This window comes from Serinus canaria, chromosome 2 (genome assembly GCF_022539315.1).
Source record: "Serinus canaria isolate serCan28SL12 chromosome 2, serCan2020, whole genome shotgun sequence".
NCBI lineage: Eukaryota > Metazoa > Chordata > Aves > Passeriformes > Fringillidae > Serinus > Serinus canaria.
The window spans coordinates 139,875,911-139,900,489 of record NC_066315.1 but is presented as its reverse complement, the minus strand read 5'-3'; the positions used below and the strand labels follow the sequence as shown (position 1 = coordinate 139,900,489).

Below are 24,579 nucleotides of genomic sequence, written 5' to 3'. Positions count from 1 at the left end.
GATAAACACGGCCACGTGCGGCGGGGCGGGGCCTGCCTGCGCTTCCGGCAACACGCGCCCGCCGCCTCCACATAAATAACGCGGAGCGCACCCGCAGCCACCGCGCCGCTCCAGCCGCCGCTCCGGGTACTGCCCTGCTCCGCCCCGGTCTGCCCCGCACCGCTCCGGGTACTGCCCTGCTCCGCCCCGGTCTGCCCCGCACCGCTCCGGGTACTGCCCTGCTCTGCCCCGCACCGGGATCTGCCCAGGTCTGCCACGCAGCGCTCTAGTCGCCGCCGCCGCTCCCAGTCCCGGTGTTGGTCCCGCTCTGTGCCGTCGCCATGCCGTTCCTGGGGCAGGACTGGCGCTCCCCCGGGCAGAGCTGGGTGAAGACGGCCGATGGCTGGACGCGCTTTCTGGACGAGAAGAGCGGCGGCTTCGTGGGCGACATCAGCAGGTAGCGGCGGCGGCGCGGTCCGGCCCCGCTGCCGGGCGGTGCCGCCAGGGGGCGCGGTGCCGGGGCGGGGGGGCTGCGAGGGGCGGACGGGGCGCCTCGGCCCGGGCCGGCTCAGGGGCCGCCCCGGTGTCGGCGGAGCGGGGTCGTTGTCTGAGTGACCCCGGCCCTGCCGGCTGAAGGGCTCGGCGGCCCCTCCGAGCCTATAGGAAGCTCCGAACAGGGGTCACTTGGGGGTCCCTACGTCCCTATGGAGGCTGTTCCTCCCCAGGCGGCCGGGTCCTCATTATGGCTGCGGAGTGTGGAGAAAAATCGAGGAGAAGATAAAACGTTCACCTGCCCCGCGGCCAGAGGGCTGTGCCCCCGGGGAGCATCGCCGGGCGTCTCCTGGGGGCCCTGGGGATGGCTGCCCACCCTCCCCCTCCCCCCAAAACAGCCTTGCTTAGGGCTTCCCGGGCTCGGAAGCATGATGTGTCTGAAGCCATAAATCCTCCCCAGGCCATGAGTAATGTACCTTACGTGCTGCTTGACTAATCTGGCTGCAAAACATCAACAAACCCCCAAGATGGTGCAGGCAGGAAGCTTTGCAGCGCGTGGGTGTCGTGGGCCCCGGCAAGATCGCTCCTGTCAAAAGCAAACTTTTCTCACAGAGCTCCATCTCCTCAGCTGTGTGCTGCCAAGGTCGGGGCTGCTGCCACCTTCTTACTGCTAGGGAAGGGCCAGGAGTGCCCATGACAAAGGGACTTGGAGTAAGAAGGGATTTGCTGTGAGCCTCTCCTGAGATGTTATCGTGCAAGGAGGCTTATGTAGCAGGTATCCTGCTCTCTTTCATGTCAGCTGTAAGTAAAAATCAAGTTTAGGTTTGTAATTTGTAAATAGGTAGAAAAGTGTCTGGCTGATGGTAGTGTGCTGGGAATACTGAGTTTAGCATGGGTTTATACGTCCCTTTTCCCATTTAAAAGCAAGGAGGTGACATATTGACCCCGGGCTGAGGTCCTTGCAGTGCCAGGTCGAGGTGCCCAGCTGCTTAACCTGTCAAGATGCCCTGGAGAATTGTGTGGAAACCTGGCAGTACATAAACAGGGTAATAATAAGCCTCCCATGCTGGAGTTTGTCCACTGCTGCTGTTATGGTGGTTTCAGATTACAGAGCCATTCAGTAGGAAGTCAACAGGCAAGCGTGTGCTGTTGACATGTGAGATTTAAAGCAGATCCATCTTGGGCTCAGATTCTGCCACTGTATGGAGTGTGTTAACCTGACCCCCTCTTGATTTTGTGCAACCGTGATAAAACATGAGCTTGGATATTCCAAAACAACTTCTTCCTTGCTGCCATATTCTGTGCTCAGGTTTTGGTCCCCGCAGCAGGAAGCAGCATGGATGGGGTACATGAACATCTGAGATGTTCAGCTCTCAGGTTTAGGTGTTTCTGAGCAAGCTGAAGCTGGCAGAACTATCTGGTTCCCCAAATTGTTGTTACTGTGAATATTGTTCACCTTCAATGCTGCTGCTCTTCCCCTTCTGCAGTGCTGCAGTGGTGGAGCCCATGGCACTGGTGCCTTCTCCACAGCTTGGATGCCCTGCAGAGTAGGAAGGGGGAGCCGAGGGTCAGGGTGTTCTGAGAGAGGTTTCTTCTACCTCTGGGCCACGTGCAGGTGCCAAACCAGAACACCCATCTGGATCATGCCAAAGGGGATCTGGGTCCCTTCTGGGGCTGAAACTCTGACTTGGTCACTTGACTTTTGCATATACTGATGGTGTGATCATGCAGACAGCCAGTGAACAGGGGAAACAAGAAGTCTTGTCCCACAGGTTTCATTCCTTTGCAGGAGACTGTGCTGAATAGCTGTCAGAGGTGTGTTTGGTATGGTGCTTGTGTTTGGGTTTTGTTTGAGACTAGCGGTGTAAACACATGGCCTGTGCAGGAAGCTTCCTGGCAGTGTAAGGGTCCTTGTGGCTGTCTCAGAGGAAGCTTGCCTGGGGCTGTAAGCAGCAGCAGCGTGTTTTGGCACCTGTCAGTGCTCCAGGGCTGTCTGGCCCACGGTGGCTGAGAGGTGCAGTGAGGTGCCTGGGACCCTTCTTCAAGTGTAGGCCTGCAGACAGCCATGCTTTATCCCTTGTGAGCTGCTAGAGCAGTGGGGATGGCTGTTTGGTTATCCTGGATGCATGGCCTGTCTTCTCCTTGGCACCTGTGAGGCACCTTGCAGCTCTGGGCAGCAGGCTGTGTGCTGGGCCTCTGCTGAGAGCCCCTGGTGGTGCTGCCCGCCCCTGCCACCCCCAAGGATCTCTGCAGCAGTGCTGTGGCTGCCCAGGGGCTTCTTAGTTTCAAGTTGTGGCTCTGACCTGCTGATTTGCAGGTCTGCAGCACGTGGGAATGTTGATGCACAGCCTCTTTATAGCTTGCCTTTCATTGCCCTTGTAGGAAATAAGGGGTTATAACTCCCTTCACTAATAATACAGTTACAGCAGAGCTCCAGCAGAAGCAGGCAATGGGCAGTCTTGGGCAAGAGATCCTAGCTGTGAACTTGTGTAGTCACTACTATGTGGGGTCTGGAAAACCATCAGATAAGTCTGAACCTCAGCTAAGCTCTTCCTGTAAGCTTGAAATAGTATTTTGTGGGAACTCTTTTGTTAATAGTTTGAGAACATATATATGTCTTCAGGGATGTCTAAATATGTCCTTCTGTAGCAGTCTGACTGGCTCAGAGCAATCTGCTACCTAGACTAGGGGGATATGGTGTTACTTAAGGATAGAAATAGGTTAAACAGTGGAAAAGAACATTGCTCAGCAGTGTCCCAGCATGAACTGTGTACTGTTACCTGCTCCTGTCATGGGTATCTTGGCTAGCCCAGAATTGAGGCATCAGAGGTTCATTTAAAAATACCAATACTGGATGCTAAAACTATGTGCAGACTACTTCTCAGAGGCAGCCTGCAAGAAGGCAGCTTTAGAGGCCACAATAAAAACCTATCTGTTTTTTCTCCTTGCAGGAAACATAGTGTTCAACAGAATGCAGAAATAAACAGAATCCTTGCTTTGTGTCATTCACAGCTTTTGTAAAAAAGATGATCACAACAAAGAGAATCTCTTCAACAGCATAAACTATGATGTCGCTGCCAAGAAGAGAAAAAAAGATCTGCTGAATAACAAAGCCAAGACTCAATGTAAGACATCTTTTTGGACTCCTTTTTAAACAAAAATTGCTGCAGAAGAATGGAAAATGCTTCATATCTATGGTTTTTTGCACAGTGCATGAAGAGCCTTCTAGAGTCTTGAAGGGCTTTGCGCCCATGTTTGACCTAAGTAGAGAACTTGGATATGGTTTAACGTGAAGATTTATGCCCCTGTTAGTAATCCCTGTTCTGAGGAGTTGTGCTTGTTGTGTTCAGATTTTTGTCATTTGTTTGTCAGGAGGGTAATTTTTTCCTATGGTACATTCAAATGAACCAGTTCCAGTATTTTCCCCCTGTAGACTTCCTTGTGCACAACAGGCTAAATTTATTCTTCCTTCCATATGCATGTTGAGCACTAATCTACATTACTGGAGGCTACAAGCCTGAATGTAAGCTTTGATCCTATCTCTGTGTGCGGAGTGCATGAAAAATGGAATAAGATTTCAGCTCACTCAAAACAATAGAAGGCTTGAAGTCTCTCTGTGCAGAGCGAGCAGCCGGGGTCTCAGATGGGGCCCTGGGGGAGCACGCGGGGGAGCCTGCAGGGACAGCACAGCCTGTGTTGGGCTGACTGCAAGATAGGTACTGGAGTTACATGTGAAGGCTACAAATGTAAACATACCCAGAGGAAATGAGTTACAATTCCCACACTGCTATTAACTCATTGTGCATCCCCCAGGATTTTGGAAACTGTTGCCAAAAGTTGGCCCCTCAGTGTATTCAGTTCTCAGAACAAACAAATGTTACCATGACAGTTTTTGGCTGGATTCTGCTGTGACCTACCATTGAAAAGGGCTTGCTGCAGGGTCAGCATGCCTGTAACTGAGACTGAGTCTGTCCTTGGACTTACAGTACCAGTCAAGAGTACATTCCATAGCTTCAGTTCATTAATTTACAGGTTGCTTTAGGAGTTCAATATTTTCTTTATGGGAAGGAGTCCAGCAGGGTGGGGAGGAGAATTTTTTTATACTAGCAGTTAAATTGCCAGTGTGTGGTGGAAGTAGGGTCAAAAGCCCATGTGAAAATGAAGTAGGTGAAGGACTGAGCAGCATAAGTGCTTATAGTAGAGGCTCTTCTGCAAGCAGAGTTAGCAGCATGTCCTGGGTATTGGGAAGTTATTTTGGGGAATGGATGGGACAACTCCCATTCTGAGGGAAGGGAGGGGCAATTAGAAATAGGAAAATTTTGGTCCCACATAGTTTTTTCTTTTTTAGCAAGTTAGCTGCAAGCATAAGCATGCTCCTCTGAGCCTGATGTCACTGCTAAAAGCTCTCTTACATGCCTGGTGTCTCATGACATTTTTGCTCAACTTCAAATTTGACATACAATCCCAAGCCTGTAACCAAGGTAATAAATAGTTAATAAAATCAATAACAACAAAACCTGGCTGTCAGCCACACTTACTGTCTGGGACCAAAGAGGAGGTGCTATGGTATATCTGTGGCTGGCAGATTAAACATTTACAGTCTTGAGCTGTGTCAATGAAACAGAAGCCTTTTCTGAGGCTTAGGGCTACAGTCTCAAATTAAGCTGTATAGAAATAAAGCCGCTCAGCAAATTGTTAGATTTGCTTTCAAGTGTTGTGGTGTAAACAAAATAACTTAATTTATAGCAAAAGACAGTTAATGTTATGAGCAGAACAGAGATACAGCTCTCTGAGGTGGAAGATGAACTGAGTGAAATGTCTTTGTCCAAACAGATTTCCACCAGGAGAAGTGGATCTATGTTCACAAGGGAAGCACAAAAGAGGTGAGTGCCTCTACAAGTTCTTTGTTCTCTTTTACTACTGTTTTTTACAAGCAGTGGAAGATCCTGTGCTGATATAAATCAGCAGAAGCTCTTAAGAGATAAGTGGAAGATCTGGCTTGTGGCTGGAATTTCAGTAATGATTTTAAGCCCCTATCAGGGAGCCAGGGCTTGATGTACAAGGCTTTGTACATGTGTTTAAAATATGACTTGTTTGCTTCCCTCATTTAAAAAACCCAGCCATTTGCAGGCCAAGCCATAATACTGTTCTTGGCTTTCACCCAGTACAGTCCTAACATGGAAAATCATTGGAATTTATCACAAGGGCTCGCTTGCACTCATGGAGAGAAGTGGCTGTAGGAGACTGCTCTGAACTCACACTGCATATTGAACCCCAGGAATGTGTGGCCCATTCTCACACATAAATTCATGGGTCATGAGCAGAGCATGGGTCTCGCTTGGGAAACTACCATAATCTACATTGGGCCATGCCCACTCTTGATGTCAGTAATAAGTGCAGCTCAGCAGGAGCCAAGCCTGCCTCCTCTGGCTGTGAGTTGCTCCCATGGTTTGTACCCATCAGCTTGCTAAATTGAGTTGCTCTGGGTCAGGTCTACCTGGTGCTGTCTGGACTCAAGTCTGCCAAAACATGACCCAGAGTGTTTTTTCTTCTCAGCGCCATGGTTACTGCACCCTGGGAGAAGCCTTCAACCGCCTTGACTTCTCCAGTGCTATCCTGGATTCCAGGCGATTCAACTACGTCGTCAGGGTGAGTCAAAGTCCAAGGTTTATTTTGATGTGATGATGGAGGCTCTGAACTGAGCACCAGTTGGGTAATGGGGAGCACTGGCAAAGAAGAGATGCCTGAGCATGCAAGTGGGTGTGTTAGACTTTTCTGCATGAAGTAATTAGTGGAAGTTTTCTGTGTGGGTAGATGCCCAAATCTTGTCTTTAGTTTATTAAAATGGAAAGAGAGGAAAGTAGTGATAATGTGGAAGATGAGCTGTCCTTAGCTTAGAATTCCTACTGCTTTTCAATTGTATCATTCACTTTTGAAACCTAGAAAGCTTGGCTTCTAATTCCTGAGTTTTAAGTTCAGCTTCTGAAAAAGAACATGGGCTGTCTGCAGATGCCACAGGGCACTGGAGACTTCTTTGCTGTAGAAGCTCCAGTCCAAGGTCTGTGGAGCTTTGTCATCTCCATTGATGTGATTCAGGAGAGCTGAGCATTTTGGGAATGAGGGGATGGGCTGAACCTCTTGGTGGCACTGATCTTCTCTGTTAAGGATCACAGTTGTTCTTAATCCTTTGTGACTGGCAGTGCTTTCAGTGGGTGAAACATTTGTTTAGTCCTGACAACATTAGTTAATAAAGAAAGAGTCATCAGCTTCAAGTTTCCCATGCTCTGGCTTTGCATAATAGGTCATGGCTTGGCATGGCCAAGGAGGTGGTAGTGGTTGGGGGACCTACTGTCCTGAGAGCTGTGGATACTTGTATGTTTATCTGCATGTGATCTGCAAATTGATCTTGAATTTCAGAATGCTTAGCAAGATTTGGAATTCAGTAAGGTTTAAAAAAAGGTTTTAACTTGAGGCTGTTTATGACCAGCTCCTTTTCATGCCTTGTGAGCAGCTGATCACTGGTGAGGCAACAGCTGTTCAGGTGTTGGGTTCTGGAGCAAGCAGCAGTGGTATTGCTTTCCCTTTGAGTCAAGTGTCATGAAAAGTGTCAAAGGAAGAAATTATCTCAGCAGGCTCACCTTGATTTGTTCACCTAGGTTGTCTAAGTGACAAGTCACCTGTGGAAACTTCTGTCACCCTGGGAAGGGTACAGGCACTGGGGGTGATGACCCACTGGCTGTATAGAAAGGGCAATCACTTGGTTGTCTCACAACAGGAGTGGTGGCAGGGAGTGGGGACTCTGGGGGAGGCAAAGCAGAATCCAAGTAATGTAAATTCAGGCTGTCCTTGCTCTGCTGATCTTGGGACAACTTCTTTTCCTGCTTCTTCAGAAGTGATCACCAGTGCTGAGTGTTTCCTGATATTGGAGAGATATATATACACACAGCCGTGTCATCTTCAGGGGGATTACTGGAGAAGGAACAGTTCATGCCAAGGCCATAACCCTTTAGTCAAATATAAAGAAGGAATGTAAAATAAAACTTGTTTAGTGCTGCAGATATCCCTTTGGCAGACTTTCTTATGACAGTGAAGAACTCCAAAGACCTCTGCTAAGCACGGCCTCAGGTTGTGCTGTGCCATGTGATGGGCTTCTGCTGCTTGGCCCATGTGATAGATGTCTCATATGGGAGTGCAAAGGTGAAGCAGAAGTCCCACTAAATTTTTTTAAGAGAAAATTTTAATTTCAGTTAAGTCAGTTGGGTCTGGCGGGGGAGCTCAAGCTGACCTTCTCTGTTTTACTCATGAGGACTTCATACACAGCACATTTGGGATGCTTTTATCAAAAACAACAGTTTTGAAAGCTATGGAAACTGACATGTGTCTTTTGTTTCTACAAATTACCTATTTTCTGAGCTTTTAAGAGTAGCTTTCCCCCAACAGTTTTACAGATATAGTGCTACTAAGAATTACGAAATTTTCTAATTGAGGTTGACTTGTGGTTTGGCAGGTTAAAGAAGATATTAAACCTGGTACTATGGATCAAACTGTAAAATTGACTTCTTAAAATGAAAGGCTTGTATCAGCCAAGTCTCCAGAGGATAGTCGCTCATAAAATGCCTTATATGCCAGATTTACTCATGAAAAGCTCTGCCTAGACGTGGATCATGTTTATGGTCCTTTGCAAGTTGCAGGCCTTCTAAATCACATGGATGGGCCGTCTGTCACATGGAAAATGCCTTGAATATTGGCAGGCAAAACATTTTTCCCTTCCTTCCCTCTCCTTGTTCTCTCCAGTTCCATTCCTTGCTCAGGGTACCTGATCCTAATGTCATGCTACTTAATTCATCAAGCAAATGCTTTTCAAGGAGGGGGGTTTGGAATTGGAGGCTGTGAAAGAATATGACAATGTCTGTAGGGAAAGAAAGGAGAGAAACAGCTGCAGGCCTGAGATTCTGCTGGCTACACCCAAGCTTGCCCTATAGAGACATAAGCTGCATCACTTGCTGGTAGCAAAATGGGCTCTCAGGCTTAATATGAACTTACCTTTCTGAATTTCTCCAAACTTAAGTGAACAGTCTTTAAGTGTCTTTAAGTGTCTTCAGTGCCTGCTTTCTTGTCACTGAAGATTCTGCTCTAGATACACCCAAACTAAGTTCTTGGGGTTTCTAATGGTGCCCAGATGAAATGGGCACCTCCATCGTGTGGGGTGGAGGTATGAGCTGCAAGAAGCTTGGCAGGTATTTTTCATGGGCAAATACCATCAGCTGGAGCCAGTAAGTCCATATAAGTGAAGCAGAATAAATTGTCTTCTAACATCAATCTTATCTTAATGGTCTGCTGGTACAGCTCTGGAAGTGCCAAGTTATAGGTATTGGTGTTGTGACTTGGTCCTTGCTGAGCCTTCAGATTAGTGCATCTGCTTACATGTTACAGAACAGTCAGTGTTCCCTTTTTAGGGCTAATAAGGAAGTGTGTGATTGACCCAAAGGACCCAAACTGTTGTTGGTGTGAAGCAGCCCTGGTTTCTCTGGTCTTAGAGATTTAATGAAAAGACTGGAAGCATTCTGTAGGCATAATTAATGGGAGCAGAGACAAAGGTGCCTGCAGCCCAGAAGTTGGTTTTCCTTCAGGAACACTGTGTTCAAATGACAGGTTTTGCAGTCTGCTTCTTCAGAAAGGGATTTCTCACATGATGGTTGCGTAGTCTCAAGGGAAGGTGCTATTTCTGGTCAAAAAAGCCTAGGTCATGTTAAGTAGCCTGGGCACAGCTCTTCTAAAATAACATGATCTAGGTTGTGTGCAGCCTTCTAAAGTAGTCTCTTAAATTTGCGTCTTAAGTTTTAATAGAGGTTAGCTCTGGGAGTCCTGGATTTATGCTGCCTGAAAGAATATCAGTTGGATGCTGTCTCATGGAGATCTGTCAGCACCTGCACTGTAAATCATTATAACTCGCCTTGCCCTGACTCCACCTGTCAGCTGACAGCCAATGTGACATTTCAGCCACCAAAAGTGAAGGGGTGTGAGAGCAAGGTGGGGCTAGAGGAGGAAATTTTCATTTTTCATTTTTTCTAGGCAGTCCAGATATGAGGAGTCATATCCCCAACCATCAGGAACTTATGGATCCTGACAAGCAGTCCAGCTTTCATATAGCTGGCTTGAGGTATTCAGTGGGGAATTTACACTTCAGTAGTTTGAAACTTGTGATTTTAATCACTACAGAGCCTTTCCCTTTTTAAGTCAGGGTTGTACTCTCCTGCACAACACAGCAGGATTTTTTGGCTCTTTGTGCTGTAAACCCCAGCAGTGGTTATTTGGGGTGTGGATTGCGTGCACACCCCTGGGTTGAACCAAGGCTGTGGCCAAAGTGCCATCTGGCTGTAGCAGGTCTAAGCAATACTGCACACAGTAGTCATGGGTGCACAGCAGTGTTTTCATGGCCCTGAAACAGGGGCCCTAGTTCCCTGCCACATGGCACTGTTCTGTTTGCTTTTTTTATCTTGTGCTTATGGGAGGAGAAGGATCTGCTCTGCTGCTGAAGCTGAGAGACTTTGTTGTGCTGCTGCTCCAGATGGATGGCTGGTGGGTTTGAGCAGGAGCCCTGCTGCACTCAGGGGAAGTGAGCAGGTTACTGCAGTGCTGGGTAGGCTCTGGGATAGCCTACTGCATCTTTTGCCTTTTCTCTATAGTTCTGGCAAACCTCTAAGAGCAAATAAATGGGGAAGGACTTTTTTAGTGAAGCTACCAGGTCAGCTTTCTCAAATTCTGAGGAGCTGGAAGAGTGAATTTGGATCTAATGTCCTGTTTTCCAGAGGTGTTGCAGACTTCCCAGCTCCAGTTAAAACTGGATGGAATGCAATTACTTAGTGTATTTGAAAAGCAGACCTTTTAAAATTGCTCTTAACCTTTCCCTGTGCACTCTCTCCTACCATCTGTCCCTCTCAGTTGAGCGTGGGTTGGACTTAATGCAGCCACATCATAACACAGGCTTGCAGCTCTCTTGTCTTTTTAACCTACTCAGCATTAATCTGAATTCATCTGTCTCCTTTAGTCTGAATTATGCAAGTGGCAATGTTAATTGTTTTTTTTATACTGCTGTAGACCCTAATTTGACAATCCATTAACTGAGATCATACTTGGGGCCTGTGCCAACACTAAAAGACCCCCAATGCACTGGAGCATGTGGGGCACAGATGAACTGTAGTGCTTACCTGGTTTTTGTGTATTATATGAGCACAGAAGAATAAAATATCTTTTCATTTGGAGGACTAGCTAGTTGCTTCAGTCAATGGTCCCTGGGGAGTAGAGTAGCCCTAGAAGTATTCACAACATAGTTTTCATATGGAATTTCATCCTGTGTTTATTGCTGTAGGAGAAGGGAGGTGACACATGATCTGAGCTGGTTCACTGAACATAAATTGAACCTTGGTAAACACAGACAGGGCAAATTTGAATCTGTTCCTTTGACTAAATTAATTTTGTACCAATTTAGTCTTCTTCAAGGAACTGTGATTTTTATCCTCATTGTTCTAAAAGAACTGCCCTGGTGTCCTACTCCTCTGCTATTAGATTACGTGATACTTATCGCTGCCTGCATTTTGGTGTTTTTAGTAAGGGGCACAATATTGCTAACACCCAGCCTGGAGGAATCTGTCTCTGTGCCAGCTCCAGAACAGTACAATCTGGAGACATCAGTTGTTTGTGCACAGACAAGCTGATCTGGGTGCATGTGTGGCCAGTGTACAGATGGAGTCTGGTAAATTGATCACTATAATCAAAGGTCTGAAGGCTAAACAGTTTAGGGTAACAGAATGTTACAGACTACTGTGGGACATTGGTTGGAGGTTTTTTTCCTATTTATTTGTCCAGTATTTCAAAAAATAAAGACTTTTTATAAGCTTTTCAAACATCTTGCAAGCTGCCTTGTATTTAGTTATTGTGGTCTCTATATAGCCAGAAAATCCACTGATCTTGTGCACCAAATATTACCCAACTCCTGCATCTCCTGTTTCCTCCAAACAAGCCAAGAAAATGAGCAGCCTGCCCTTGACAGGAGTTAGTGCAGGTCTTTTTTCATCTTAGGGTTTGGGGTTTTTTTGGGTTTTTTTTTTTTTTGGTCATGTGAGGTGCAAGATATTAATAGAATGTAAACTGAAAGCCATCTGATGGTGGTGTTGGCCTGGATATTAAACAGAAGAAGAGATTGGTCACTGAGGCGACTTCACTGCTCCTAAGTGGCAGTCACATGCCAGTGTCCCAGATGAGCAGAGCAGGCTGCAGTAATACCTCTCCCTCAGCTCCTGCTTCATGGCAAGCTGCCGGTGACTTTTTGGATGCATTCCTGTCATTCTTATAGCAGGGCAAACAGTTCAGCTCATGACTTATCAAGTCTAGTCAAAAGCCATCTTAGTTACTTGACACAAGTAGTTGCACCTTCTCTGGACTCTCTGTGGGGCCAGCAATGGGATACTGGAGCTGCAGATGATAAAGGATTAATAAGCTGGTCATGTGGCAACGTGTTGATTGATTTGTAGCATAAAAGGTTTTTCCTTTCCTTTCTAAATTAAAACAGAAGTCTATGTACGTCCAAAACAAATGGACTTGACACATGGGCAGTCTATGCATTTATATAATGTTGGGGGAAGGGAGAAAGGCTTGTAAGATCACAGGCCACATGTTCTGCAGAGCATGTTCCATAGGAAATTTCCCCAGCTGTTCTTGTGGCACAGAAATAGGGAAAAGCAAGCATCCTTCCCTGTGGGAAATGCTTCCGTTAACAACTGCAGCCCAAACTCACTGCTCAGCTTGCTCAAGGGTCAGGAGGTCAATGATGGGAAGTAAATTCTAAGTGAAAGTAAAAGATTTTCCTTAGGGGAGGTTAACAAGTAAACAGGGCAGACAGGGAAGGGTGGTTTGTTGTAGTTGTTAGAGCTAGACAGGGAGGGAGACTTTGGGAGGGAAGGGTTTGTTGTGGGGAGGATTTTTGTTCTTCCTACAGTACTTAACCTTTCTGTCGTGGCGACAGCGCTCTGACAAAGCCCAGGCAACCCAGGAGTTGACGTAAATTGTGGAGTCTGATTCTCATTAACAGTCTGTCAATAATATCCCCATGCACACAGGCATTTGCTCGTGCTCCCTTATGACACTGCTTGTTTGTGCCCCGGTGCGGGATGGTGACGCTGGCCGATCGCTGCTCCCTTGGTGTGAATAGTGGCTGTCAGTCCAAGCACCACTGTGGTTTCTCTGCATCTCTGAACCATGAAATCAAGTTCCCTCTCCCCCCACAGTGAAGATAATTAAAATGCCTTTTTTCCCGCCACCTCTTTTGATGCGAGTTTAATTATTCGGCTCTGCTCTCCTTCCCTTTTGAGTTACTTTGCTCTGTTGTTCTGTCTCCTTTTAATTTTCAAGCAGCAAACAAGTCTCTGGACTGTTTTGCTGTGTCATGTGACTAGGAGTCAAGATTAGAAAGGTATCTCTGTGCTCGAAGGCTTGCAACTTCTATTTTTATCCACAGCTGTTGGAGCTGATAGCAAAGTCTCAGCTGACGTCACTGAGTGGCATTGCCCAGAAAAACTACATGAACATTTTGGAAAAAGTGGTTCAGAAAGGTAAGAAATGGAAATGTGAGGGGGAGTCTGATTTAATCTGATGTACTTCGGTGAACCACATCCTTAACAATAGTCAGGCAATGCAAAATAGGTGAAGAGGGGCTCCACTGTTTATTTCTGTAGTGCAGTTCTGCTTTCTTTTCCCTCAATGAAGGACTTGGTGGGAGGGGAAGGAATGTATGTAGTCTGGTAGGTATCTGAGAGGTGACTCCTCCTTTCCCAGCTTTGCTCACTACCACCCCTTCTGCATCCTACTGAGTCCTATTTCTGACTGCAAAAGATCTGGCTGCTCATGCCCTTGGCCAGGCATATCTGCAGTCCCTGCTGCTGCCTTGCTGGCATTGTGCTGTGCCTACTGCTCCTACTGCTCTGGAGGGGTGTCTTCACCTGTTCAGGTGAACGAATTGTGGTTGAGATGTGGCGCTTCCCTCATGGATGTTTAGGTGCCCCTGAAGCCTGGGCATGGACAGCAGCCTGTTATTATACATGATGAGAAATGTGCATTAGCTGGGGTAGATGGGGAAGAGGTGCACATATGTAGCTTCTTGCATAGTATCAGTGGGGAAAACTGGCTGGTTGCCAGTGGCTGGAAATGGGAAGTGCAGCAGATCTCATCTGCTTATCCTGGGAGGCTCTCTTTCCATCTGCTGTCTAACCTGCTGTGACTGGCTAATGTTTAAGTGCTTTCCTCTAAAAAGAGAAGCACAGGCTGGCTCTCTTGGCCTGTGAAATTACAGCAAATAACTTGCCTGAGAAACATGCAGATTCAGAGAAGGATTTTGACAATTCCCATTTTTAACCTTTCCTGTTCTTCCAAAGTCCTTGAAGATCAGCAGAACATCAGGCTAATAAGGGAATTGCTGCAGACCCTCTACACGTCCCTCTGCACATTAGTTCAACGGGTTGGCAAGTCTGTCCTGGTTGGAAACATCAACATGTGGGTGCACAGGATGGAGAGCATTCTTCACTGGCAGCAGCAACTGAACAACATTCAGATCACCAGGGTAAGCACAAATCCTGAAAGCTAAAAATACTGTCTCCATCAAGAAACCTTTTTTTGTCAACGGCTCTCATTTGGGTGACTGCTTTCCACTCTACTCCCAGTGCAAGCACAGGCTTGGAAGAGCCTGGAGTTGCCAAAATAACTGGATGCTTTCCTAGCGTTACTTGAGTCCCTTAATTCAAACTCAATGTACATAACCCAGGATCATGCTTGAGGTTAATGGTCACAGACTGTGGCTTGACTCCATAATGGCAGTGAAGTGTTATGTGAACAGAGCTGGACAAAAAACCATCTCCCCCTCTTCAGCCCTCAGAGGCCAGGCCTCAGTGTGAAAAGTCAACTCAGGCTTTCTCAAATTGAGCAATTGCCTTCAAAACTTGTTTATCAGACAGCTGAGGTTTTTAGATTTGTTTAATCTGTAAATTAAATGCAAGTTTTCAAATAGCTGCATAACTTCGTGCTTCCTGGCTAAAAATACTGGTCTGGAGTTACCTGTTCCAGCTGGATGAGTCCTGCTTTTACAACATCTGTTTTTTCAACAGCATCTGTGGGGATGGGAAGGATGTTTTAGATGATAAATTTCTAGACTGGCTTTACATGGGAATCAAATCTGAACTTGTTCCATTTCACACAACCACAGCAGGTTTGATGTTGGACTAGACCTCTGGAGGTCATCTGGTCAAACCCCCTCTGCTCAAGCAGGAATACAAACAATAAGTTGCCCAGGACTATATATACTTTTTTTTTTCCTTCTCAAATGGATACCTACTCCACTGAAATGCTAAAGCTTCCCCCCCATGCTGACATGTGTTAGTGTTCTCATTGTAATCTTGAAGAACTCTGCCTATTCAGACAAAAGTGCATCCCAATATTGCTTGTGAAAGGAACTGCCTTTCATACATACTTGTGTAGGTTTGCAGACACTTTTTTAAAGTAAATAAAGTACAGTATTGTTTTGTATGCTCTACAGTACAGTAGAGCATACAAAAAAAATTTCATACCGCTGAAGAGAACTTCAATTCAAGCTGGAACGAAATCAAATGAATTCAGAGAAAGGAAGAAGCCCAGCTCTGTGCAGCCAGTTACTTATGGTGCAGTGAACTTGTGGTGTTTCTAAAGGGAGGAATGTCTTGCAACACCCAGGACCTAAATCATAAAAAAAAAAAAAAAAAAAAAAACACAAAACCTAAAACCAGCTTTGAAAAATGTTGTATGTTCTATAGCTGCTTCAAAAAAAAGACAAACTTTTGCCCAGAAAATGACAGCTTACTGATCTGTTCTGGTCTAATCTGTGTTCTTTCTGCAAAAAAAAAGAAATGCTTGAAAAGTTCTGGAAAAGAGTACTGAGGGAAAACTAGTAGCAGATAAGCTTTTGGCCTGATCCAGAAAACCTGTAAGGATTTGCTTGAGTCACACAAGCTTGTTGGTTTTTTGGTTGTTTTTTTTTTTTTTTTTTTTTTTTTTTCAGAAAAAGATATACAAGTGTGAGCTTTGTTTGGGAATTTTTTTTTTACCCAAGAGTCTCTGAGCTTACTCTTGCCTGTTGTGCCCTAGCAAAGCTTATATGTAGACATAGTTCAGAAGAATGCAAAATACAGCCTGGCAAGGAGGAGCAGTGGGACATGATCCAGGGATCCAGTGCATTCGTCCTCCCCCAAAAAATGCACCAAGCTGTCATGAAAGGAATGTCCTCCAGACACTGTAGAGACAGTTGACTCTTCCTGGAGTGATTGTGTCAGGTCTGCCTGGCAGGTGGTGCTGCAGAAATGGATGTTTTGGTTGAGAAGCTCAAGTCCTTGCCTGAGCTCAGGTACCGGGCAGTGTTGCTGCTCTGGGCAGGCCGGCGCTGAGGGAAGGCAGGAGCTGCTGCTGTGCAGTCATACTTATTGTTCCTTGGAGTTTCCCATGCTGTGGAATGGCTGGGGATGGGACCACATGATTAAAAGCAGCCTCCTGCAGTGTTTCCCTGCTGCTGGTGGGCTGTGTGCTGCTTGTTTGAAACAGTTAATAGCTCTGCCAAAGATGAGGCGGGTGCTGTGACTCTGCAACTTAAAATAGCAGCATCTCTGTGCAGGGTAAAAGATGAACTTGGCACATCTGTCTAACATTGTTTCTTTGTTGGAGCCTAATCCTAGAAGCTGCTGTTTGCCTTAATAAGGCTGGGGCTGGTTTTGAAGCTGCAGCTGGTGCCCAGGTTGTGGTCCTTGCTGATGCCTTGCTCCTGTGTATAGCTTGGATTTCCCCTCAGTGCAGGACATGCAGATCTCCTGTGGTCAATTTGAAGCTGTACCCCAGGTGGACTTGCAAAATAATCCTGGACCCTGTGGAGGCTAAGCAGAGGTGGGTGGGGGTGCCTTTTGTGTCTTTAGGCTAGGATCTGCTTTTGTATGGACAGCCTGGAAAACCAGGCCTGAACAGCTTGGAAAACCAGGGCTGCAGCCTGTGGGAAAGGGGCAGGTCCTTCAAGTGTTCCCAGAGGAAAAGCTAGCCCTGCCAGCAGTGACCTGGGAACCCATGCTATGAGTACTCACCAGCCACTGCTGTGGTTGCAGCAAGATCCTGTGAAAAAACCCCATGTCAGAAGAGCATGGGATTCCCAGCAGTGTGTGTAACCAGAGCTGCACTTGAGAAGTAATGCCCATCTGCCAGGTGGGGGAGGGACCTGGATGGACAATAGCTGATACCACAATACAGCCAATGTCCTGCTGTAGTGAAAGCAGATGGTGATACTTCAGGGAGCAGAGTCTCACAAGTACGGATGTAGAGTGGACAAAAAGGAGAGAAGGAGGCTTGGACTGCAACTCTCCTAATTATTGTACTGCTGATACATGTTCTCTTCCTTGAGGTTATCTCAAACAGTTATGGGGCAGAAGGTCCAATATTTCCATGTAAAATGTCTCCTTTATTTAGAAGAGGGAACTGCTGCTTTGTTCTCTGTGTGAAGAAGTTTTTAAAAAGCAGCAGTCATGCTGCAAGCTAGGATTTCTTAGGTTTCCAGCTTCCTGGGAGCTGAGTTCTGTTTGTCTCTTCCAGCCTGCCTTTAAAGGAACCACTCTCACTGACCTGCCGTTGTGTTTACAACTGAACATCATGCAGCGACTGAGCGATGGGAGGGACCTGGTTAGCCTGGGTCAGGTGGCTCCTGACCTCCAAGTGCTCAGTGAAGACAGGCTGCTGTGGAAGAAACTGTGCCAGTACCACTTCACAGACAGACAGGTATGAGGAGAGGTGCAAACTGCCATCAGTTTTGGTGCACCCCCTCCCCAGAAAGTGTGTCTGCCCTGCATGTTCTCTTACTTGGCTGTCTCTAGGATATGAGGACAGTGCAGCAAGCTGATAATATAAGCTGGCATGGAAATGGCTGTGAAGATGATTTATATAGAGGGTTTTACATGCCACAGCAATGATTCCTGAAATAGGAGCTTGAGGAATTAATCATACATTGAATTTCAATCCTAATCCAGGTGGGAACAACTGCATGACTTGCAGTTGCTCCTTGCCCCACGTGTGCAGGGAAAACGTGCAGGCAAGCTCCAGCAATCACCCTGATGTCCCAGGGACTGACACCCTTGCAGAGTATCTTTGTGGATGTGGTCCATGAGCTGTACTCTCTTGCCCTTTAGAGCAAGAAATCCCCTCTGAGCTGTTCTGTGAGTGATAGGATGATATGTGGAAAACAGCCCTGCTGCTGCCCACTTTATACCTGTGTAAACATCTCTGGCAGGCTGGGAATCATTTGGGATCATCTAAACTTAAAAGCAAACAAACAAAAATCACTCTGTTTATGGGTGAATGTCTAGGGTGTTTATACTAGACCTCTGTGCTTCAGGAACCATGTGCCAGATTTCTCTGCTGACCTGGCTTTATTTACTCACTCTGAATCTGACTTTGGAAGTGACTCTGGAGGAGTTATTTCTTTTATTAAGTAAACTCAAATCTAGTCTCTTCAACTAATGAACCCTAAAAGAGAAATGGGTGTTTCCCAAGCTAGTATGATAAATCACTGTCTCTTAGAGAAGAATACCCCAAATTTTACAGCTGTTAAATGCAACTCTGTTTGCTGTGCTGCCTGCCAGAAACAGTGGTCAAAGTAGTATGATATATCTCCCAGGGTTTCAGGCTTCCTACAGTGAAGTTGATGAAGGTGGAACAGACTGAGTGAGGCTGTTCCCATCAGGAAAATGCTTATAGCTTTTTCAGCTATAAGTAGAAAGTAAGAGCTTCTTAGCTCAAAAAAGCTGAGAAGTCTTCAAAGTAAGAGCTTTCTCAGTGTTGCAAGGGAACTGTTATGGCACTAGCAAGGTTGACATGCGAGGGAGAGAACGTCATGAGTTGAACAGAACAAATCAGTTTTTTGACCTGCTATAATTGGGTGCATCTTTTCTTTAAGATTCGCAAACGTCTGATCTTATCTGACAAAGGACAGCTGGATTGGAAAAAGATGTACTTCAAGCTCATAAGGTGTTACCCACGGAAGGAGCAGTATGGTGACACTCTGCAACTGTGCAGGCACTGCCACATCCTTTCATGGAAGGTATGAGGTGCTGGTGGGACAGACTTGATTGGGGCAGGAGCCATGGGGCATCCAGTGGTTCCTCCGATTGCAGCTGGCTTAGGGTGTTGCAGTTCATTTGCCTGCATAGCCTAGTGAATTCCTACATCTTTATTCTCCCTTTCTTCTCTGTGCTTCAGAGATCCCAGCTTTATCTTAAACATAAGTAGTGTCCAGAGGGGGGGAAATGTGTCCATAAGTGGGGCCAGAGGGTTGGAAAATGGGCATGTTTTAGGGCGGCCTGTAAGAAATCATTTTAGCACTACCAGCAGCTTCCTCTAACCATTATATGCAAGTGGAGGTCTTGGCAACAGGACTAGCTGGAATGAAAGCTGATGGCTGCAAAACAGCTCAGGACAAAAATCTGCTGACCACTGTGGTGATATGCAAGGCATGTCTCTGGAGTTAAACTCCAGTAGCTGATGATAGGCTTGTAGCCTCTCTTCCCTCAGAAGAGGGGAACAGAATTAATTGGATCCTTGCTGCTTCTTTTTTCGATGACTTGCCCCTAAGGTATTAATTCCAGTTCTGAGCTGTCTCTTATTCTGGGCTCTGCTCTACCTATTTCCACATGGGATGTCTGGCAGAGGGGCAGTGCTAAGTTGGCTGATGCTTTGGCAGCCTTTCTGCAGCCTCTCTAAATAGAATTGTTTTCTCCTTTCCCAGGGTACTGATCACCCCTGCACAGCCAACAACCCAGAGACTTGCTCCACCTCTCTTTCACCACAGGAGTTTATCAACTTGTTCAGGTTCTGAACTTGGGTCAGCGCAGCTTATGCAATTCCTACAGGACACTGTCACAGAGCTTGGACACTCCATTTGTAAATAGTGTAAATATTCATGTTAGCTTGAAGCTCCTGAGTCAAGGAACAAGAGGATCTCAGAGAAGAAAGGTGAAGTTGCTCACTGACCAGCAGCACTTAAGGAATACAGACTTCCATAGGAATGGTGTATAAATACAGCATGTTGTACAGACTCCCTTTTTTATCATCAGAGTACAAGATACAGGGCAAAAAGACCTTCATTTCTTGTTTTTAGAAATTAAAAATGAATTTGCCCCGCATCCATTTGAGAACTCTTTTGGTTTGTTTCTAATAGAGAAAATGCAATATGAGGCTAGGACTGTTGAACTGTTCCTCCATCTGGTTTTATTTAGCATACATATTTATAAGTATGACATTTTAGAAATATTTATGAAAAATATCCCTGTGACAAGTTTAATAATACTTTTGTGTTTTTAAAAGGACACATTCTGAAATACTTAGGATAGAAATCTAGCCTACTTGCGAGACAGAATCGCAACATACCACTTTCTACCTCCAATAGATTGAGTACCTTTCAAACAAAAATCCAGTGTACAATGTGAACTTTTGTATTTTGTACAATGATTTAAAGGGAAATGTTTGTGATAGTAAGCATCTTTTCTTGTATTAATGCTTACCTCTTTACATTAGTTTTCTTGCTCTACTCAGTGCTTGAATGCCTAGATGATAGGCACCATACGAATACCTAAGAATTTACTCCATCCTCTTTTAAGTTGTTGGTTTTATGAATGACATTGCAAATGTGAAAAGCAAAAATGAAAGGATGAGCATTATCTAGAAGGGAGGAAGTTCTATGATAGGGAAACAAGGACTGGATTTAATCTCACAAGGTAAATTCTTATCTGCTTCATTAGGTTAATTGCACTAGTTGAAATCCTAAGTGAGGTTACAATCTGTTTTTTCAAGCCCGTGTTTTCCAACATATACACTGCTCTATAGTCCCACTGCTGTCAAGTGAATTCAGTCATCTTGGAGCTGGTAAAATATAGGGGAACTGGGCCACTGAATCTCATTAAATGATGCGGTTTTATTCACTGGAAGACTGGCAGCAAATGTTTTGTTTCAGAGCCCTGGAGCTTAGGGAGTGATTGGTACTTAGCAGTCAGGGCTTGGGTAAGCAAGGGATTTCCAACATACTGATATCTTTGGCTCTTTCTCCATGCCAGGGGTAAAGACCCAAGGACCCTAGTCCCTTCTGCTTCCAGTGCTGAGTTGCTTTATGGAATCTTCTGACCCTAACCCAGAGCTAAATTTTCAGTCCTACAGAATAAGCGGCCATTTCACCATGGCTGTGATCTGGTTCACTGTCTCCTCTGTTGCATGCAATGCTTCACTTTTCTCTACAGTGGAGCTTGAAGAATCCAGCTCATACATAGCTGTCTGAAAACCTGCAGTGGAAAGTTTTTGCTGTTTGTTAGTAGATTTCCTGTATAGCACTTTCTCTGTGTATGATGTAAGCAGGATACCTCGTATGGGTAAATATTTAGTGGGTTGTGTGTGACTATGTACAAAAATTTTGAGGAAAAGGAGTACTCAGGACAATTCAGGAAGAACTACTTGAGTTAATTATTGTTAAATATGCTGTTCCTTTTTTTACATTTTTATAACTGACTTTGAACACTTTTCTGCAGCTGTTTGTATTTTAAAATGACAGTATTTGCATTTTTGCAAACTAAATCACTTTGCATATTGGAAGAGATGTGAAAAGGGAAGAAAGCTGCCTCTAGATGGAGCAGTGGGAAGAGGGGAAGAAAATGTGGAAAATGCTGTCAAGAACTGCCCTTCTTCAGCCACCTAACAGCAAATCCCGAGTTTTTGCTCTTCCAGAGAGTTCTGTGAGACTGCACCACCCTTACCCATGGCCCAGAGCTTGTCACCCTCCAGAGATGAGGGCAAAACACATGCAGGATAACAAGCTTTATCTTGGTGTTGATGCCCCAATTATCAGTTTGACTGCTGGTGGAAAGCATAAGCCTCCTGATCATACCCATGTCAACTGAAAGTGATTTAAAAACTGCTACCTTGGAAAAACACACTTGTGCTTGTTTGGGGGATGTTTGTGAGTAAAGGAGGCCAGTTTCTGTTTTCCTTCCTGCGTTGATGGCAGCGGGTAGACAAGGCTGAAATCTGGCTTCATGAGTGAGGACATTCGGGAGTGAAACTTGCAAGTGAAGTGAGTGAAGCATTGCCACTGAATTTGGAGAGTCCTGTAGCTCCTTTTTCCACTAGTGAGAAGACCTGTTCCTTTGGCATCTTTTGTTTCCAGCTCTGACTTGGGGTTAGTTTGGTTTGTAGTTTTGCCTCTGCCACCCATGGTGAGCCAGCCTGTTGTGATGGGGAGGCAACAGTATTTTGGTATGAAATGCTGCAGCATTCTGCCTACTCTGCATCTGTGCTTAACACTTACCCTCTGTGAGATTGTGACACTGAGTGAATTTTAAGCTCAGATTTGAATCTGGCCTACTGCATTCCTTGCATAAGATGATGGAAATTCTCAGCGTTGAGCTGTGATTTGGGAAGTCTTGGCTCCAGCCATTGCCTCTATCAACCCTTCACTGGCCTCCTCTACCCAGAGACCGTGGGTCATACTGACAAGAGATTGAATTTATAAAACTATTATATAAGACTTCAATTACTGTGTATTTTATTTCTTAGCACTGTAAGGGTGGAAGTGCTGAAGATGATTTGTTATACATAGACACTTGTCTGTTGCTTGTGTGAGGTCTTGGGATATTGCTGTCAGTGTCCAAACTAGCAGCAAACCAAGCAACTGCTGTACAGAAAAAACAGACTAAACAAAAAGAAACAGAATAAGCCTTACTCAGTTACTGCCTCAGTCATTACCCTCCTGCTGCAGCAATTGTCAAAGATGGCCTTGGTCTCTTTGGGGACCCATTGTTTCTTGAGTGGCTGGTACAGGGAGATGTTGCAGTGAATTCAATACTCTTGGTTTGTATTTGAAACAAAATGCTGTTGCATCCAAATACCTCACTCATTTACAAACAAAGCAATCAGTATTTTAGGGGTGCAAAGGCTTCTGTTTGGCTGAGGGTGGCAGAGTAACAAAACTGACAGTGATATCAGGGCCTTCTAGGCAGGATGGTTTAAGGCTGCTCTCAGGTAAAAGGACTTCTTTATTTTAAGACAATTGTGGCAAAGCTGTTGTGAAGAGAAAAATAGACTTTTGCTTGTGTTTTGGAAATGGAATGTTCTTTTCAAATGACATTTCACTTTTCAGTTAGTTGATGCATTTCCATTAGATGTGCATCAGTTCTTATACTAGGAAAGGAGAGTTTTTCTTCTCTTCGGGGTTTTATCTTGCCAGCATATCCAGGGAAATCTCATTGTCTTTAGAGGATGTACTAACTAGTGCAACAGCATAGAACATGGTGCTGTGAAGAGGAAAAATAGATCCATGTAAGGGAGGAGGCTTAGGAAGGGAGAGGTCCTGGAGATCTCTGTTTCAGCTTTCTAGAAGAGGCCAGTTTTTGATGTGGTGGCCATTTCAAGAGGCACGATTTCAGCTGTATATACCTTAAGCCATTTATGCTAACTATGGTATGCTGAAGTTTGATCATAAAGCATGTGTACCTCCTTTTATGTTTTTTGGGTTTCCTTTTTTTTTAACTGTGGCAGTTGCTAGATCCTTAATTATGTAAAGTGATTAGGAAAATGTGTAATGCTCTGAAGACATCGCTTTGTATGTAAACATTTAATTGCACCCTGACACTTTCTGTATATGAGAATATATTTTATATTGTTTTTCCTTGCCCCAAGTTTTAAACTGTTTGTATTCCCATTTCTGTTTGATTTCAATTACTTTTGGGAAGCTGTCTCCTTATAGAACATATACAGGTACTAAACCAGCTTTTCTTGCCCAGAAAATTCCTTGGCCCTTAGTTGCTAGAATTTCATTTAGAGCAGGAACATTTCAAATCCTATTGTGTAGCAAACAAATCAGATGTGCTTTTCACACTGATCTGCTTAGTACAGCAAAGCAGCCTTGTCCTCTGTGGTTGTCCCTACAAACGTGTTGCACATCTTCCCTGTAGATCAGCACCTTGCCAAAAAAGACATAGCTTTAAATTGAAATGCCCCTCTTTGTAGCTGGCCTGTTTGCACAGGCACTGTGGAGCTGATGGCTGATTAGCCTGCTATAGACTCACTCCCTCCTTCAAGGGTTGGGACTCTGGTGTTCTGCTTGTGCTGCTTTCTCAGCTCTTTGCTTGTAGTGATGCTGGTTCCAGGTGGAATGGTCAGCCATTCCACACAGCTGTCAGTCTGTGGCTGCTGGGCTCTGAGTCTTTACCAGCACCTGGTTTCTATCCAGTGTCTTCCTCCAATGATCTTGTTGGTAGCAAATCAGCTTTGCAGGATCTGGCCCTAGAAGAACAAATCCATCTTGTCCTTGACACATGCAGTCTCAAGTATACAGATACTCTCGACACCAGAGAAATTCCCTCTCTATTGACCAAGTGTTGCTGCTTCTCCTCCTGGGAGGGCAACTGAGGGTGGAATTTGCCTTTCTTTAGCCATCTTATGCTGCACAGAATGCTAACATGTCAGCTACCACGAGAACATTTTAATTTGAAATAGAAAATATGCTCATCTTTAGGAATTAATCTACAGTAATTATAAACACATATATGGAAGAGAGTGTGTGTTCTGTTTTATTTTTCTTTGATGTTTTAACTAGAGATGATATGAAGTGAAAGGCATCCCTTATATAAGACTTCTGTTTAATATTATTGTGTGGTTAAAATCCTTCCATTATACATTTGCACACTTTTTTCCTCTTTCCTTGCATGTTCAACTGATTTTTATAGCTGTTCTGTGCAGACAGTATTTTTGTAAAACATTTTTGACACTGAATTGCAATAAATGTTCAAACAATGTGAACCACAGAGTTGGTCGTCTCATTGCTTCCAAGGTGGTGACCTTATCAGCCTTGAGCTCCTGATGACTGTAAGCAAAGACTGTTCTGCAGGAACATCCAGAACTTGGCTCATTGTCACAGTAGAACATCCCAGATAGAGCTATTGCTTCATCATATCTCAAAGGGAAATGAGCCCTGGCTTCCAAGAGAAGCCGTGCTCACAGTGAGCCTTGTGCTCATGAATC

At 45.1% G+C, this 24,579-nt stretch overlaps 1 protein-coding gene across 1 annotated transcript; it reads left to right on the top strand.

Annotated features, from left to right (window-relative positions):
• The first annotated feature begins 80 nt into the window (after positions 1–80).
• Positions 81–24,357, top strand: FBXO32 (F-box protein 32). Its single transcript, XM_030232176.2, has 9 exons — positions 81–436; positions 3,484–3,596; positions 5,305–5,354; positions 6,028–6,120; positions 12,986–13,079; positions 13,899–14,083; positions 17,116–17,298; positions 18,473–18,616; positions 19,301–24,357. The coding sequence occupies exons 1-9, from the start codon at positions 321–323 to the stop codon at positions 19,388–19,390; spliced, it is 1,068 nt and encodes a 355-aa protein (XP_030088036.2). The 5' UTR covers positions 81–320; the 3' UTR covers positions 19,391–24,357.
• The last annotated feature ends 222 nt before the right edge of the window (positions 24,358–24,579 follow it).